The following is an 18,589-nucleotide window of genomic DNA, read 5'->3' as shown; positions in this document are numbered from 1 at the left end:
GACCAAAGAAGGTGACATCAGGACACACAAAAGGAACACTAAGAAGTAGGACTATAACACATGTAGCCTTTCTGTGTCCAAGCTAAGAAAGATATACTTTGTAGGGAATGCATCTAACTTGTCCATCCCAGGCCATTGATTATGAACAAAGCATGCAAACCCAAAAACCTTGGGAACAAGAGAAAAGGGAGACAATAATGTCGGAAACAAAACTGAGAAGGGAGATTGTCATTCAAGGATAGATATTGGCAAGAGGTTTGATGAATGATCCCATGTTGTTCCAAGTATTGTTGATATAGTGTATAGAAATATTCTTTCCCGTTATCAAAATGAAGAATCTTTATGTAAATACCAAATTGAGAATGATTTTCAGCATGGAATTTTTGAAAAATGGAGAATAATTCACTCTTTTCTTTCATAAGATAAAGTCATGTCATCCTTGAATAATCATCAACGAAAATGCAAAACACTTATAACCATTGGTACAACACAACTTGAAGTTGGACCATCATAATAGGAGAGTGGAAAAGGGATTTTGAAAGAGTCAGTGATGTCAAAAGAAGTTTGCTTTTCCATTGCTTCTTAAAACCCCATCAGAACATAAGCCCAATCCTTGATATTTCCTTTGATGGAGCTTTTCCCATCAACAAGCATCTAAAGATTTCTGTCATCATCCTAAAGAGCTTAGCTTGATGAAACAAGTTTGGTGATTAATTTCATCCAGCGATGATGGCGGGTGAGAGGGGTGAGAGGGGATTTAGAGTCGTAGGAAGATGAAGGTCTGAGGTATCGATTGAAGCTAAAACTTTCAAGTTTGAAGAGGAATGGACCAAAGGAAAGGATGTATTGAAAATCAGAGAGAGTAACAAGGCAACAATGCTGGTAACAAAGGAGATTATAGTTTGGATGAAGGGTTTTGTTGATGGGGCTATTAACTCTTGTAAGGAGGAAGGCTGGAAGAACTCGATGTCAGTTCCAGGCAAGACATCTGTAGTAGAATTGAAAAGGAATAGCAAAGGATGGTTCATCACTGTGTCTGAGTTTTTTGACATAAATGGAAAACAAATGATCTGTGCCGGAAGGGAAAATGCAGAAAGGGTGGTTGGCTTTTGTGGAGAAGCTGCAATCCTTCCTTGTTGCCTCAGACAGCAAGAAGACGGAGGAAGTGAAGGTTTCTGGCCAAAAGTCCAAAGAACAGGGTCGAAAGGCTCAGGAGGAGGTAGTTTTGATTGAGACTACTGGGAGTGTCGAAATGCAAAGCCCTTTGATTCCTGGTTTGGTGGTTGCATGTTCTTCTAATCACCGGAGAATACTGGTGGGAGCTGGAACAGAAGAATGGAAAAAAAGAATGGTGTTAGTGGCTGGTAAGGGAGTAACAGATTGGAAGAAAGTCTTGAATACGGTAACAGGAGAGATAGGCTTTGCAAATGAAGCAATGTTATTTCCATTTGCAGTGATGAAAGTCATTCTTGATGTAGGCGACCAGGAGCTAAGCTTCAAAGCAGTGGTTGTGAATGGAGGCCTTGTACGGGTCCAGAACTGGAGCCCAATCTGTAACGGAGTCGCAGTTCAAGATGGGTGCAATCGGCTGAAGCTAGTAGGTCTTCCCTTCAACCTCTGGTGGGACTCTGTTCTTGAGCACATTGTTCAGAGCTTAGGAGGCGTATTGTTGGAAGCTAATAAATGAAATCTGGGTGCTGTTGAGATTCAGGTCACTGGAATCAAACATGAGAACCTGCCTAGGTTCTTTGAAATCTGTTCGAATGATGTTTGGTACAAGGTGTAGGTGGCATCAAAAGTCGAACAGTTGTGGGTGGTGGGGAAGAAATTCCAAGGTTGAAGACAGTGAACTGGCAGGGTGGTGGACACGTGGAGGAAAGAGAATGGGTAGTGAAAAGGAGTTGCAAGGGAAAGCTAATTTAGTAATTAATCTTTCGGTAGGGTAAACGAAACGACAAGTCAGCCATTAAAGGAAGTTAATTCAATTTTTTTTGAATTAAATAAAGTTAAGGCGGGCAACTTGTATTTTGCTGATGTGGTGAAGAAATTAAATGGACCAAGTCATTGAAAGGCTTGGTCCAAACCAATTGAGGCGTTGGGTGGGTCGAATACTAAACCAGGGCACAGTTTTAGGGACCCACGTGATAACTTAAAAACTCATGTGGGTCGGGGAAAGGAGACGAAACGAAGGCCGACGGTAGACAATAATTTTGGTCTATCTTCTTCCAAAATGGTGAGAAATGTTGGGGAAAAGTTGCAGCAGTGGAGAATAAACAAACAGGGTAACCTACAGTGGGTGCTCCGCCGAAATCTTGAGGACCGTAGTTCTCTGTGACGCTCCTTAGAGAAGCCAAACCCAAGATATGCAAGAGAGAGAACCGAAGAGAGGGAGGAGATGAACGAAGTGTGGGTGCACTGCAGCGTAGATGATGAAGAATCAAATGACTGCTCCGATGATGGTACCAGCAATGGAAGTGTGAACAACAATGGTGGGTACGATGCAGGTGACATGGGTATGTTGAACTTTGCAAGCCTATTTCAGGGTGACAGAGAGGAAAAATGAAGGTGTGAAACAGACGGCTACAAAGGTCAGACAGGTGATGGAAGAAGACCTGGATTTCTTGAAGCAAGTAGGGCTGAAGACATTAATGGGAATAGCCCATCCCCAAGATTTCAGAATGGCAAGGCGCAAAAGAAGGGATAAATCAGGAGAACCTAAAGCAGAGCAGGAATACACCAACAAGGGGTGAACCAAGGGTAGAGAGGAAAGATTGCCATGTTGACCAACCTTTGGAACAAGAAAGGGAGGCTAGGAACAGCAACCCGTGTCCTATTCCAACCTTCCAGTCAAACCCAGGTAACCAAGTGAATTCAGTTTGTGCTACTAATGCATTTTCTGTATCCTTTGTTCCAGATTCCATTCCCGTTCCAAGTCTTGCAGCCCATGCATGTGCAGCCAACCAAGGTGGTGGGTCTTCTAAGCTTATGGAGAGGGGAATGAAGGACTGTGAGGAGGTGTGGGAAGGAAGGTATAGGAATGAGAAAGTGTGGGAAATTATTGAAAGAGTTTTTAGTGAAGTGGGAGAAAATATGATATGGAGGAAGGATAGAGAGGAGAGAAGAGGGGAGGGATCAGTTGAGAGGAGAGAAGGAAAGGAGGGCAGATTTGGAGGGGAATATGTAGAGAGGACAGTGATGGAAGAAGAGAATAAAGAGAACCTGATAGCAGAATTTGCGGGGAAGTTGGGATGTAGGATGGAAGACTTGAATGTGTTGAAAGGTGGCCTACAGAAGAGGAAGAAGGACATCAAAATAAAGAAGAGAAAAATCAGTGAAGTTGAGAGATTGAAAAGAGATGTGGAAGGTGACAAGAAGTTCGGGGTAAAAGGAGATAGAAGGAAAAGGGGGAAGTGGTGGTTAGGTGAAGAAGGGAACTAAGGCAAGAAGTGATTATGAAGATACTTAGTTGGAAAGTGAGGGGTATAGGAAGTGCGAGAAAGAGAGACAATCAAAGAGGTAATAAAGAGGTATGACCCAGACATTGTACTATTACAGGAGTCCAAGAGAATGGAGTTTAATAATAGATGGGCAAGGAGTGTTTGGAAAGCCAGGGGGATTAGCTGGGTGGTTGCTCTCTCGTGGGGTGCTTCAGGTGGGATAGTGACAATGTGGAAGAGGGATGTAGTTGAAGGCTTGGAGGAACTGATTGGAAAATACTCAGTCTACATGAAGTTTAAGCAGCAAGAGGATGGCTATGTGTGGGTGCTCACAAATGTTTATGGACCAAATGACTACAGAGAGAGAAAGGAATTGCGGGAGGAACTGGCCGATGTCAGAGGGCTATGGGATGGGCCCTGGTGTTTGGGAGGGGACTTCAATGTGATCAGATTCACGGATGAAACCAATAATACTAATCAGACGGTGACAACTAGCACAAGGAAGTTTAATAGGTTTGTGGATTCCTTTGAACTCAAAGAGATACCTCTAGCCCACAAGACATTTACCTGGTCAAATCTCCAAGCTGAATAGGTTTCTATTTTCTTTGGATAGAGAAGAACATTGGGGGAACTTAACATCTAGAACTCTTCCTAGACTGACCTCTGATCATTGGCCTATAGTGATATGCAAGGAGGAAAGAAGGAATGGAGGGCTTGCCCTTTTTAGATTTTGAAAATATGTGGTTATCCATCCTGGGTTTACCAAAAAAGGGAGTGGTGGAATGAGTGTAATCCAATGGTGGAAAGTGAAGAAATGAGATTTCATAAAAAACTACAATTTTTGAAAACAAAGATCAAGGAGTGGAATCAATTGGAGTTTGGAAGGATAGAAGAAAGAAAGAGAGCTCTGATGGACCAACTTGAGAGCCTTGACTCTAAAAAAGAAAGGGGAGAATTTGGAGAGGCAGACAATGAACAAAGAAGATGTTTGAGAAGATAGCCAGAGGACTGCCTACATAAAGAGGAAATAAGCTGAAGGTAAAAAACTCGATGTAAATGGTTGCAAGAGGGAGATAGAAATACCAGGTTTTTTCATTCTTTGGAAAATAGAAGGAGAATGAGAAATTTTATCTCCAAATTGGAAGTGGATGGAGTTGAGTTAACACAACAAGAGGAGATAGTTGGGGCATTTGTAGAACACTTCAAATCCATTCTAAGAAGGCCTTTAAGTAGAGGGGTGTGGGTAGAAGGAATGGACTGGACAGATGTAGGGGTGGATAATAGGAGAAGGATGGAAACAATGTTTGATTTGGAAGAGATTAAAGAGGTTGTGTTTTCTATGGATAGAACAAAAGCTCCAGGACCGGATAGGTTCACAATGGCTTTTGTCAAGGCTACTGGGATATTTTGAAAGGGGGCCTTCTATTGGTGTTTGAGGAGTTTCATAGGAGAGGAGTTGTTAACCCGGGTGTGAATTTCACTTTTTTAGCTTTGGTTCCAAAAAAGAAAGATGCATCCCATCCAAAGAATTTCAGGCCAATCAATTTGGTAAATAGCTTATACAAGATTATTGCAAAGGTATTGTCTTTGAGATTGAAGGAAGTACTGCCAGATATCATTGCACCAAATCAAGGAACTTTTGTGAGTGGAAGACAGATTACTGATCAAATCCTAATTGCTAATGAGAGTTTTGAGAACTTCAGGAAGGATAGAAAGAAGGGAGTGGTTTGTAAGTTGGATCTGAAAAAGGCTTATGACTTAGTGGACTGGGAATTTTTTAGGAAAGTTATGACCAAATTTGGGTTTGGGCTAGATGGTGCAAATGGATTATAGGGTGTGTTCGGAATTGTCATTATTCTGTGCTAGTGAATGAGACAGTGGTAGATTTCTTTCAAGCCATTAGGGGTATAAGACAAGGAGACCCCCTATCTCCCTTCTTGTTCACACTAATTGCTGATGTTCTGGGGAAATTAATTCACAAAGCAGATTCTAGGGGCCTCCTTAAAGGTTGGAGAGTTGGAAGGGAGGAAACCCCCCTCACCCATTTACAATTTGCCGATGACACGATTTTGTTCTGTGGAGGAGGTAATGTAAGGTTATCAGGACCATGAAATTGATGATACAACTCTTTGAACAAATTTCAAACTTGAAGGTGAATTTTGGGAAAAGTTGTGTAGTGGGTGTAAATTTGGAGGGAGAGATTAGGGAAAGTGCAGAAGTGCTAGGGTGTGAAGTCTCAGGCTAGCCATTGAATTATCTAGGGTTGCCATTAGGTGATAACCCCAAGAGAGAGAGCTTCTGGAACCCGGTGGTGGAAAGATTTGGAAAGAGACTTGCCTCTTGGAGAAAGGTTTCCTGTCAGTGTTCAAAATCCCAATAAAGGTTTCTAGTAGATTGGAGAAGATGATGAGAGATTTCCTTTGGGAGACGGGAGAGGAGAAGAGGGATCATAGAGTAAGTTGGGAGGTGGTGACCAGGAGTAAAAACTGTGGTGGTTTGGGGCTTGGGAACATTAGAAAAAGGAATATGGCCCTTCTGTGGAAGTGGTTGTGGAGGTTCCCACTAGAACAAGAGAAACTATGGGCTAGAATAGTGGCAAGCATACATGGGCTGGAGCAAAATGGATGGGATGCAAGAATCCGAGCTAGGACTACAAGCGCTTCACCTTGGAAAGCCATTCATGATTTGTTGTCAGTCTTCTCCCCTCTTATTAGGTACGATTTGAATTCAGGTAACTTCATAAAATTTTGGGAACAAACTTGGGTGGGGAATGCCCCCCTAAAGGACCAGTTTCCTTCTTTGTATGCCCTATCTGATTTTAAAAATGAGCCAGTTTCTTCTTTCATTACCCCTTCCTCTTCCAGTTCTGGGTTTGGGTGGAACTTGGGCTTAAGAAGGGCTGTGAGGGACTCAGACCTCGACAGTATTTCGAGTCTCCTTGAACTTCTTGATAATATTTACTTAGACCCTACTAAGGTGGACTCTAGAATCGGGACCCCCACCCCCACTGTCTCATTCCCCTATGCTTCATTCTTCAAAGTTTTAAGCCAGTTCACCAGTCCTGTAGCCCTCCCTTTCCCTATTAATGAGGTTTGGTGCAGACCAATTCCTCCTAGGGTTGGTAGCTTTTGTTGGGAAGCCTATCTGGAAAGATTCAACACTGGTGATCTGTTCCAAAAGAAGAGAACAAATACTTGTTTGTCACCTCACTGGTGTAATCTCTACAAAGCTGATGGGGAGACTGGTTTTCACCTACTGGTGTCTTGCCAATTTGCAAAATCAATTTGGGAGTGGGCTTTTTCTCCCTCTTTGGGTGTAGTTGGAACCCTCCATCAAACTTGCAAAGTCTCTTCTCCCCTTCTTTTTTCAAGTGGCATTTGAAAAGGGGAAGGGCCATGTGGAGAGGACTGAGGGCTGCAGTATGTTGGTCTTTATGGGAAGAAAGAAACTCCAGGATTTTCTCAGCAGTAGAGAGAGGTGCTGAAGAACTTAGGACTCTAATCCATATAAGGGTTGTACATTGGCTAAAATCCCTAGAGCTATTCACATATTACACAATGGAAGACATGTTAAGGAAGTGGGGTGAGATTGCTAACTGTACTCAAACCAAAACAGTAATGAGCGTGTCTTGGACCACCCTACCTACTGGATTCCTAAAACTAAACTTTGATGGGAGTAGTAGAGGGAATCCTGGACACTCAGGGATTGGGGGTGTTTTTAGAGATGAGAATGGGGTTGTTTCTGCCTTGTTCTCAGGCCCAATTGGAGTGGGTGACTCTCTCAGAGCTGAGATCTATGCAGTTATGGAATGAGTCCAGAAAGCTACGGAAATGAATATCAGAAAACTCATAATTGAAGGGGACTCGGAGGTGGTGATAGGGTGGCTGAATAAAGACAACAGTGGCTTATGGAATTACAACCATGTGAGGAGGAAATTCAAGTGGCTGGTTCGAGAGATGGAAGTTAAGATTAGCTAGGTTAAAAGATCAGCTAATTCTTTTGCTAATGGGTTAACTATGTTAGAATGTTAGACAGATGTTTGGCTGATAAGAGTTCTTATTAGCCCAGTCTTATGTTTAACTTATCTTGTAACTGGGCCTGTATTAATGGGCCTAATCCTGTTTAGTGATTTAAGTCATCTGGGTGTCCATCACTAATCAGGGGCATCCCAGTAATTTCTTGTACCTTGTACTATGTTCATCTATAAATAAAAGACTGGTTGACTGCCTAGTATAGTTCGACATTCTCTTCAGTTCTGTGGTTCTCTTCTCCTCCTTGCTACTTCGAGTATAGCTCTTCAGATTACATGGTATCAGAGCATTATCTCCTTCCTGATTTCAAAAGGTGCACTCTCTTCTCCTGCTATCTTTTCATCTTCTCTCTTCCTTTTCTGGGTTGCTGTAGTAAAGACCTAGGAGTGTAAGAGAGTAAAGCAAGTTCGAACCTAGGGTTTCTCTTGGTTGTAGGACTCAAGGGAAATAAGACCCAGAAGTAGATGTCCTACTAGATTATTTCCAGCAAGTAGTAGCTATTGGGCTACTAAGAGAGGTATGTATAGGACAGACCTGGTTGAGGGCTGATTCAGCAGTCCTAGCACTAGCCGAGAGGGGGAGAACTTCCTCTACAATTGCAGCTTCGTGCTCCAGCAAAACTTGTGCAGAACAAGTGGTAAAGACTTAGCTTCTTCTACAGTTGCAGTTTCGGTGCATCAGCTTCTACAGTTGCAGTCTCGGTGCATCAGCAAGACTCTTACAGAACTGCGGCAACTTCAGTTACAGATTTTCTTCAGATCGGTTATCAGCCCTACTCTTGGACTGAACTGGTTCAGTTACAGACCTTTACTTTTTACCAGAACTGCGGCAACTTTTGCACCATACAGTTGCAGCCTTAAACTTTTACCAGCACTGTGAACTGGTTCAGTTACAGACCTCCACTTGCTACTGTACCCGAACTGTGAACACTTCTACCAGTACTGTGAACACAGTGACCACTTTGGCCAGTCCTTAATAGAATCACCTATAGTACTGTGAACAACTCTTGGACTGAAGTCAGGATGTCCTCACTATCCGGTGAAATTTCCTCTAGAGATAACAGACCTGTCACAAGGTCCTCAAACCTGGAAAACCCTAATCTGCACAGCTTGTAGATTACAAGTGTGCTACTGGATGAGTACAACTTCAGAGAGTGGTCCATCTCTGCAATGTTGTTCATTACCTCTCCTGAACTCACTGGCTATTTGGATGGAGACAAGAAACAACCAGAAATTGGCAATCATGAATACACCGTGTGGCGCAAGGAAAATGCCACAGTCATGTCTTGGTTGCTGGCCTCTATGACTCTTAGGGTGGCCAGAACTGTTCATCACTTCCCTACAGCTGCTAAAATTTGGGAGAAAGTATCTAAAACATATGGCCAGAAAAAAAAACAATGCTAGAATCTACAGGCTGAACCAAGACATTGCAGCCCTAAGGCAAGGAGACACGTCCGTGGCAAGTATCTAAAGTATCTCAACCCTATTTCCAGTCTTCTCAGAATCCTCTTCAAGGGGAGAGTAGTGGGATGGAAGAGGATTCTCATTCTCCCTTCTTTTTTGTTCCCATTTCATCACCTTCCACTATTACTAGTTGTAACATTGCGAGTCAACCTAGTGAGACTCCCACTGTGCCAGTTACTTCTCCAGATTTGGCTGATGCTTCTGAAAGTTCCAAAGAACAAGAGAAAGAGATACTTACATACAGTAGAAGGAACAGGCCCCTCAACCTCATGATTGCAACCAGTTGAACTCAGATCAATCTGTCTCTGCAATCCAAGGTAATTCCGACTCACTCAATTCAGATTTGGATCTTCCTATTGCTCTCCGTAAGCCCGTTCGCTCTTATAGCACTCGGCATCCCATAGCTAATTATGTTTCTTACTCACACTTATCCCCTGCCTATCACTCCTTTGTGTCTGCTCTTTCCCCTGTATGTATCCCTTCCAGGTATTCAGAGGCAGCATCTGATCCAAGGTGGAAAAAATCCATGAATGAGGAGATAGAAGCCCTAATGAAAGCAAAAACGTGGGAATTGGTGGACCTGCCAGAGGGGAAAGGCACTGTTGGGTGCAAGTGGGTATTCACAGTAAAGCACAAGGAAGATGGGTCAATTGAAAGATACAAGGCCAGACTTGTGGCAAAGGGATTTACACAAAATGAAGGAATTGACTACAAGGAAACCTTTGCCCCAGTAGCAAAGCTCAACACAATCAGGGTTCTACTATCACTAGCAGCAAAATTCTCTTGGGGACTTCATCAGCTGGATGTGAAGAATGCCTTCCTAAATGGTAATCTTCATGAAGAGGTACTCATGGAACCCCCACCTGGATATGATGTTGGAAAGAATGTATGTAAACTAAGGAAAGCATTATATGGTTTGAAACAATCTCCCCGGGCATGGTTTGAGAGACTTTGTTTGGCCATGAAGAAAGTAGGGTACACTAAGAGCAGTGCAGATCATACATTGTTTACAAGGAGACAGGATGAAAAACTTACAGCACTCATTGTGTATGTGGATGATATGGTGATTATTGGAAATGATGTGAAAGAGATGAAGAGACTGAAGGAGTTCTTAGCTTCAGAATTTGAGATCAAGGACCTGAGAAATCTGAGATACTTTCTTGGGATTGAAGTTGCTCGATCAAGAGAAGGAATCTACACATGTCAAAGAAAGTATGTGCTTGATCTCCTAGAGGAGACAGGCATGATGGGGTGCAGGCCAGCAAACACTCCAATAGAACCAAGCCATGGATTACAAGAATCAATGGGTGAGGAATACTGTGATAAGGAAAGGTACCAAAAATTGGTAGGAAAACTGATATACTTATCCCTTACTCGGCCAGGCATTGCCTATGCAGTGCATGTTGTCAGTCAATTCATGCACTCACCAAAGGCCCCTCATATGAGAGCAGTGGAAAGAATCCTCAGATACTTGAAGACTTGCCCAGGGAAAGGAATTCTATTCAGAAAAAACAGCAGACTTGAAATTGAAGCCTACACTGGTGCTGATTGGGCTGGGTCTGTTGGAGACAGAAAATCAACCTCAAGTTACTGTACATTCTTGGGAGGAAACCTAGTCACATGGCGCAGTAAGAAGTAGAATGTTGTGGCTAGATCAACTACAGAAGCAGAATACCGGGCTATGGCACACGGGGTTGCTGAACTCTTATGGCTCAGAACTCTCCTTAATGAGCTTGGTATCAAGACTGAGGGTCCTCTCAAGCTGTATTGTGATAATAAAGCTACTATCAACATTGCCAACAATCCCGTACAGCTTGACAGGACAAAACATATTGAAATTGATCGACACTTTGTCAAAGAGAGAATTATTTCAGGAGAACTCTGTGTACCTTATACTCCATCAGAGATGCAAATTGCAGATGTATTAACAAAATGGCTGGCATCAACAAAGTTCTGAGACATACTTGGCAAGCTAAACATGATTGATATCCATGCTTAGCTTAAGGGGGAGTGTTAGAATGTTAGAGTGATGTTCGACTGATAAAAGTTATTATTAGCCCAGTCTTATGTTTAACTTATCTTGTAACCGGGCCTGTGTTAATGGGCCTAATCCTGTTTAGTGATTTAAGTCATCTGGGTGTCCCATCACTAATCAGGGGCATCCCAGTAATTTCTTGTACCTTGTACTACATTCATCTATAAATAAAAGACTGGTCAACTGCCTAGTATAGTTCGACATTCTCTTCAGTTCAATGGTTCTCTTCTCCTCCTTGCTACTTCGAGTATAGCTCTTCAGGTTACAAGCTAAACAAGGGGTGGAGAGGGAATCAATGTTTTGGGCTCAAATGTAATTTTATTGTTTCTTTTTTTTTCTTTTCTTTTCTTGGGGGCTCAAGCTGTAAGTGGAAGATAAGAAAGTTTGTCTTCCTCTTTGTAATTAGTCTTATGATTAATTAATGAATTTGTTATTGATCAAGAAAATTGTACAACACAACTTTGTTTGGACCCCAGATGTTCTTTTATCAATAACAAAAGCTTTTCATTAAATTAATAAAAAAAAATTAATTACAAGCAAGGGGAGATAAACTTTCTTAACTCCCCGGTTAAGGGCAAGAGCCCCCAAAAAAGTAGTAAAATAGGATTACAACAAAGCCCAAAGCAAAGATTCATGAGCCACCCCTTGCTTAGCTAACCCATCAACAAAAGACTTAGCAAGTCTCTTCACCCAACTGTACTTCACTTCTATATCCTTTGCCAGCCGCTTGTAAATTTTCTTTTCATTGCTAAAGTTCCACAACCCCACCTTATCCTCTTTCAGCCACCCCACTACCTAGGGATGGCAATTTTCCCCATTTCCCTGATCCCCGTGGGGATCCACCCTGTTCGAACAGCCTTTACAGCCTTACATTGGGAATATCTCTGTACTTATGTGCTTTGTTTCATGGAGAGATATTCCCAATGCAAGGCTATAAAGGCTGTTCGAACAGGCCTTGCACTGACTGAATCCGGTTTCCACCAGATGCACACCTAGGTGCACTAGGCAATGGTTCTTGGTGTATCAAACTCTTCACGTTATAATAATTCCTTTCCGTTCTATTGCATGTGCACAAGTTGATAGAGCAAGATGATACTTTCAGCCCAGGTCGAAAATGCCAGCCCATAGACCTACAAATTCAGAAACCTCACCTCTCAGTTCTCTACTTGTACTGATTTCTGTTGTTGAGGAAAGAAAAACAAATAATCTCGTATAAATTCTACTCAGTTTTTTCTTTTTTCCCTCTGACAATTCTACTCAGCAATTCAGTATTCATCTTTCACCAGTTTGCTCCCCGGGCTATAAATAAAGCAAATGTTGTGATTCATTCCCAGATAAGCTAAAATATACGTCTAATATTACTAAAGTACGATTTCTACTCGTTTCAAACTAATAAGGCCTATTTAATTATATTTGAAGTTCAAATTCCTCTTAACAGCAAATGCTTCGCTAAGTGGCTCCTAGTGCACTTCCAGAGGCATTAAAAGGCAGATCCCTGGTTACACTACGTTAAATGACCAGTAATCTCTATTCAGAAACATCGAAATTTTAAGAGGGGAAAACAGAACAAACCAAAGCATTGACTCAAACAACTTAATGCAATCCATAGGGCCTTAAATCCCATGAACCAAGCACCCAAAACACTTGATTTACCGTCTAGCTACCTCAAACAGACGGTGGTTGATCAAAAGGGGGAGAGGACATTGAGAGAGAGAAATGTAGCAAGAAGAGATCCTCACCTTTTCGTTTTTGAATCGATTCCTTATGTTTCCAAGCTCCTTATCTACCCTGAGCCTCTCCTGCTCTTTGTTCTGACAATTGCGAATATCGCTAATGAAGACGGACAGACCTCTCATTCCAGACATTGCCATCTCTTCTCAGATCCAACGAATGATCGAACTGGAACTGCTTCAATGGGTGCGAATCCTCGCTGTCCCTTCGATTCCTCCCGAGTTTCTGCTCAGATCCGGTTGCAGAAAAACGAGATCTTGTAAATGTGTCGCCAACAATTCCACAACAAATGCCCACCAAATGCGTGCGGTCGCATCGACGTCGATGAGGGAAGACGAATGTGATGATCCCCTGGGAGAGGGGAAGGGGGGACGAGAAAGAGCTGGACTGAGAAATTTGCAGAAGACGAGTTTTACCAATATTGCATCATTTCCATTTTCCACCTGGCTCGTTTTTCCTTCTTTTCCTTTCTATTCTAATTTCCCTTTTTGAATGTTATGTTGTTGTTGCTGAAACATTAAAAACTTTGGATTTCGATTCATCTGGAGTTTTTATTTGTAAACCAAATATATTTGAATCAACCCTACATTAGATCACAATTCGATCCTATTATATATACCAAATCCGAGTTTTGTTGGGATATATTGTATCGGTCAGGTCACGTAGTTCTGTTTACGATACGTGTAGGCTTTGTGTCTACTCATCATCCACACCGAAACAAAAAGATTAGCAGCTGCTTGAAAACACATAAAGTGGCTGAACTGAAAGTGATCGGCTTCAGTCAGTGAAATTCGAACAGCCTTGCATCGAGAACATCTCCGCACTTCTGTATTATTTCGTGGGAAGATATTTCGAATGCAAGGCTATAAAGGGTGTTTAAATGGGTTTTGCACTTGCTAAAAAAAATGGGCTTTGCACTGACTGAATCCCGTTTCTAATTAAAAAGCTTATTATATTGCCGTAAGCTTTTTAAGTGCATAAAAGTTATAATTTCTAAAAAAGGTGGTAAGCTTCTTGGGGCCCAACCGCTCAGGGGTGTTTAGTACTGTGAATAAAAATTGCATGGTGGGTTATAAATCATTGGTCCCCACTAGTTTCCATGAGTCTTGAGTTGGGATTTCCTGCCAATAAAACACGTTTCAATGCCCTACCAATTTTTTACCGGTTTGATTTTGTGGGCATTTATTCAATAAGTCATGCCACGTAAGTATCGCTTCAGTATCTTCATTCTCTTGCTATTTTGTATGCATTGAGAATGGTAAAAGTGGACTTCAGTTTTGTGCATGTCTATTGTTTGGAAAAGTTATTTTTTAAAGTTTCCACAAATGATTAGGCATTTTTCACTGTTACGTTGATGTGGAGTCTAATGGTGCCTATTTGTCATAAACGGTTGTAATTATCACCTCTCTCAGATTTGAAAGTAAATAAATTACAAACATTGAATGAAAAAACGTAAGCGAAACCAAACACATACTTTATTTCACACCACATATCTTATTATGAAACTGAGCCCAACATAAAAGTGGGACCAGCCAGATGTGCAATGATGTTGATAGGGGGTTGGAACATATTTTGTTGGTAGGTGTCCTAGATTCCTCCCAAAAAAATCACATATCACCTATGCATTGGGAATATCTCCCCATGACAATGCTGGGGTGGGATGTGCTTATTGGGTGCATGTGGAACATGCTCCATGGAATTCACATCAATGCCCCAATGATCCCCACAACATATCCCAACCATGTATTGGGAACATTTCCCCTAATAAGTAAGGGAGATGTTCCCAATACAAGGTGAGATGTGCACATGGGATGCGCATAGGGCAAGCTATGTGGGACGCCCATCTTAACTCCACTTTATGGAAAGTCTATGCATTCTTGTTGTTATAATACAATTTTATAACATTTTGATGTGAGTTTGCATCTCCGCCCACACAATGTGCGACTACCACATGTCCAGTCGCACTCAATGGGGCTTTCTCGCGTGTGCGACTAATGGGACGGCCGTTTGTTCATCCCATTAGCCCCCAAAACAAGCCTAAACTTCATTTCTCCCGTACAACGTTTTAAAAAATGACTTAGAAACGGAACTATTTTGGCCACCGGTTTCTAGGTCGACGGTTTGATCATTCGGTTCGAAAGGATGGCTCGTTCTGACAAATAAATTAAAATAAAAAATAAAAATCATTAAAAATAAAAAATGGTCAAATCATTGAATGATTCGACGGTTTGACTGCCTGGGTCAACAGGTTGTTGACTTTTTCAACGATTTTTGACCAAATATCGGGTTTGGGGTAAAATAGAACCCGTTGCTTGGATAGTTCCCAGGACAAACGGTCCAACTATTCAAAAACCTTGCTCCCATACTCCCGCCCGTCAACCTCAAATTTTGTCTGACTCCATTCTACTCTCCTCCGCCCGAGCTCGGATCCAATTCCTTCTCCGACACCAGCAATCGCTCCGGATAGTTCATTGTCACCCGGTACACTCCAATCCTCGTATTTTGTTTTGATATTTGATTTTTTCATTTCAAATCAGAGAAACCCTTTTTTGATATTTTGTTTTTCATTTCAAACCAGATAAACTTTTTTCACCTCTTCCAACTTCCTCTCCAGCACCGGCAATCATTTTAGCAAGCTCACTATCACCAGGTACTCTCCATATCATAGAAACAAGGTGCTCCCCTAATTTGAAATGAAGAAACCAAATATCAAAACAAAATATGAGGGTTGGAGAGTACCTGGTGACGGTGAACTAGCCGGAGCAATTGCCGGTGCTGGAGAGGGAGTTGGAAAAAGGGGAAAAAGTTTCTCTAGTTTGAAATGTGTAGAGAACACTAATGTGGACCCCACTAAGGTGGTCCCCACTATTCGTAGGTCAGCAATAAGTTATGATTAGGATTAGTTATTTATGACAAGATTAGAATTAGTCTTTTATAAGATTATGAAAAGATTAGGATTAGTCTTTTTTCAACTTTATCTTATCTTATCTTATCTTGCCATGTAAGCAATTCAGTCCTTTTACAAATATGATACTATGTATATAAATTTAAGAGGGGGCGGCTGTTTAAAACATCAACCCAACTCTCTTTTAACTAAATCTCTCTCTCTCTCTCTCTCTCTCTCTCTCTCTCTCTCTCTCTCTCTCTCTCTCTCTCTCTCTCTCTCTCTCTCTTCTTCCAATTCTTTTCTTATATTTTTCTTCACCTTTTAAGTGTCGGTTCAATCCTGAGCGACTACATGGTATCAGAGCATTTGGTCTAAGGTTTCTCATGTGGAATTAATTTAGCCGACCACATGAGAATTATTTAGGGCTGAGTTTTTCATTCAACTGATTCTTAGAGATTACAAGAAGTCTTCAACAATTGTCCAAGGATTGGAAAGTGCTCCTTGTAATCAGGAAGAATTAGAAAAGAATTAAGTGATCAAGGTTAGGTCTTTGATCAAGATTGGAGGTGACAATCAGATTTTTTTGTTCCCTCATCAAGACTGAAGTTGGCGATCAAGAAGATTTTTCTCTGAGATCAGTTCTATTTTAGAAGTTTCGCAAGTTGATCAGAATCAAGATTAGTTTTGAGCAAATTGGAGTTGGCGATTAGAATTTCAGGAAGATTTTTTAATCAAGATTAGGTTTTTTCAGAAATTCCTGGTTAAGGTCTTATTCCTTCTTGAGCGCAGCAGCAAGGATAACTTAATTTGTGAGGTACGACTATATGGATTTTTTTTTCTTTTTCTCTTCTAAGGTTTTAAGAAGTAACCCTGAAATCCAAGACTGTTATTGTGTCCGGATAAGAGATTAGACTCTCTTTTAAGTTTGGCTGCTATCAGATTTTTGTTCTCTGATCTCTGTTTTTGGAGTTCTGTACCTAGGCCAACTACTATTAGTTCTCAAATTTAGTAGGTTGATTGATACAGTGATACAGTGCATTGGAAAATTTTTCTTTCTCTGAATTTGATTTTTGCTTCTAGACCTATTGCTGTTAATTTTCAGACCTAGTAGGCTGATTGTTACAGTAAATAGAAGGTTTTTATTGCTTAACTTCTAGCCAAGAATGGAGTTCAAGCACCAAGGGGAGGGTGTTTTTGGGACTCGTTCAGGTGGTATGACTGAAAACACCTTTCAGATTACAACTGTAAAATTTGATGGTTCAAACTACTTAGAGTGGTTCCAATCAGCCATGACGACCATTGGGGGAAGAGGAAAGCTGAACTATTTGTTGGGAGATGCGAAATAACCAAATAAGGAGGATCCCACTTATGCTAAGTGGATTCAGAAAATTATTTGGTGATGACATGGCTGTGCAATTCCATGCAGCCACACATCATCCGAAATTACTTATGGGCAAAAACTGCTAAAGAAATATGGAATGTTGGGAAAAAAACATACTCTCAACCCCTTAATGTTGCTAGGGCTTATGAGCTAAAATGTGAGGTTAAAAATCTCAAGTAAGGCGAGAAACAAGTTTATGTTTATTTTTCAATCTTGGAATCCCTGTGGCATGAAATTGATCTCCTTGAATCAATTGAATGGAAGTCAGAAGGATGCACATATTTATAGAAAGCATATTGAAACTAATAGAGTGTTTGATTTCGTAGCTGGTCTAATTTGTAATATGATATTGTGAGGCAGCAATTGTTGACAAGAGACAGTGTAACTCTATCCCAGGCTTATTCCTTAGTGCACAACGAAGAAAGTAGGAGAAAAGTTATGCTTCAACAACAGCCTTTTGAATAAGCTATGGCAACAGTTAAGCCCAAATCTTGGGGTGATAAAGAAAGACACATGAAGAAAGAAACTAATAAGGACTTACTATGTGAGCATTGCAAGAAATCTAAACATACTAAAGAGACCTGTTGGAAGTTGCAAGCACATCTAATCTCAACAAAACTCAAAAACAAAAAGGGGAATGCAAATATGGCTATTAACACTGATAGTACAACCTCGTCAAACACACAAAAGGCAATCCTCTAGACACTCTAGCTGCTATCCGAGCTGCTCTAATTCAGTTAGAAAATGAAGTTGGTAATTCAGCTCCACCTCCTCAAACACCATTAGCACCCCCTACCTCAGCTTTTGCTCAATCAGGTAATCAAGCCTCAGCTCACCATGCCTCAGGTACAAGTTATACAGAACATTCATGGATAATAGATTCGGGACCATATGACTGGCTTGTTGTCACTATTTACTCCCTATCACTTATCTTCAGGCACAGACAAAGTGTCCATTGCTGATGGCTCCCTTGTTCCTATTTCTAGCAAGGGAGACATCAAGTTGTCTAATGCTATTTCCTTATCTTCGGTTTTGTATATTCCTAAGCTTAGTACTAGCTTGCGTTCAATTAGTAGCATTAAAAAAATAGAATTGTTCAGTAACCTTTTTGTTTCGGATCGATGTGTTTTTCAGGATCTGGAGACAATGAAGGTGATTGGGATTGGCCATGAGGCAAATGGAGTCTATCTGCTTGGAGGGAGTCCTCATTGGGAAGATAGTAAGACTAAGAGGTCTTGTGTTTCTCAGTCTGTTTATCAGGCTATGCTTTGGAACAATAGGATGGGTCATTTATCTTTTTGGGCTTTGAAGAGTTTGTTTCCTAGTTTATTTGAATCTATGCAAATTTATAGTTTGAAATGTAATAGTTGTAAACTTGCAAAACACTATAGAACAACATATTCATTAAGTAATAATCAAAGTAATATTCCCTTTGAAATTGTGCATACTGAAGTTTGGGGACCTTACCATACCACTGCCATGGGAGGTATAGATATTTCCTACTGACTATACTCGTTTTTCGTGGATTTATCTCATGCGTTCTCGAGATGAGGTTCCAACATTAACCCAGATCTTTCATTAGATGATTTTAACCCAAATTTGGGTCAAAATCATACTTTTTAGA

General features: G+C 41.1%; 1 protein-coding gene across 1 annotated transcript in view; it reads right to left on the bottom strand.

Annotated features, from left to right (window-relative positions):
- Window positions 1-13,545, bottom strand: part of LOC148871041 (AP-2 complex subunit alpha-1-like) — a 150,505-nt gene extending 136,960 nt beyond the window's left edge. The window contains exon 1 of the mRNA XM_088973311.1: window positions 12,706-13,545. Within this exon, the coding sequence (XP_088829437.1) occupies window positions 12,706-12,837 (132 nt within the window). The 5' untranslated portion in view covers window positions 12,838-13,545. The remainder of the gene's footprint in view (window positions 1-12,705) is intronic.
- Window positions 13,546-18,589: the final 5,044 nt, after the last annotated feature.

Source organism: Nelumbo lutea, chromosome 2 (assembly GCF_056320005.1).
Source record: "Nelumbo lutea isolate HS-2025 chromosome 2, American lotus-T2T, whole genome shotgun sequence".
Classification (NCBI taxonomy): Eukaryota; Viridiplantae; Streptophyta; class Magnoliopsida; order Proteales; family Nelumbonaceae; genus Nelumbo; species Nelumbo lutea.
The sequence above is the reverse complement of the archived record's forward strand: the minus strand, read 5'-3'. Positions and strand labels throughout refer to the sequence as shown.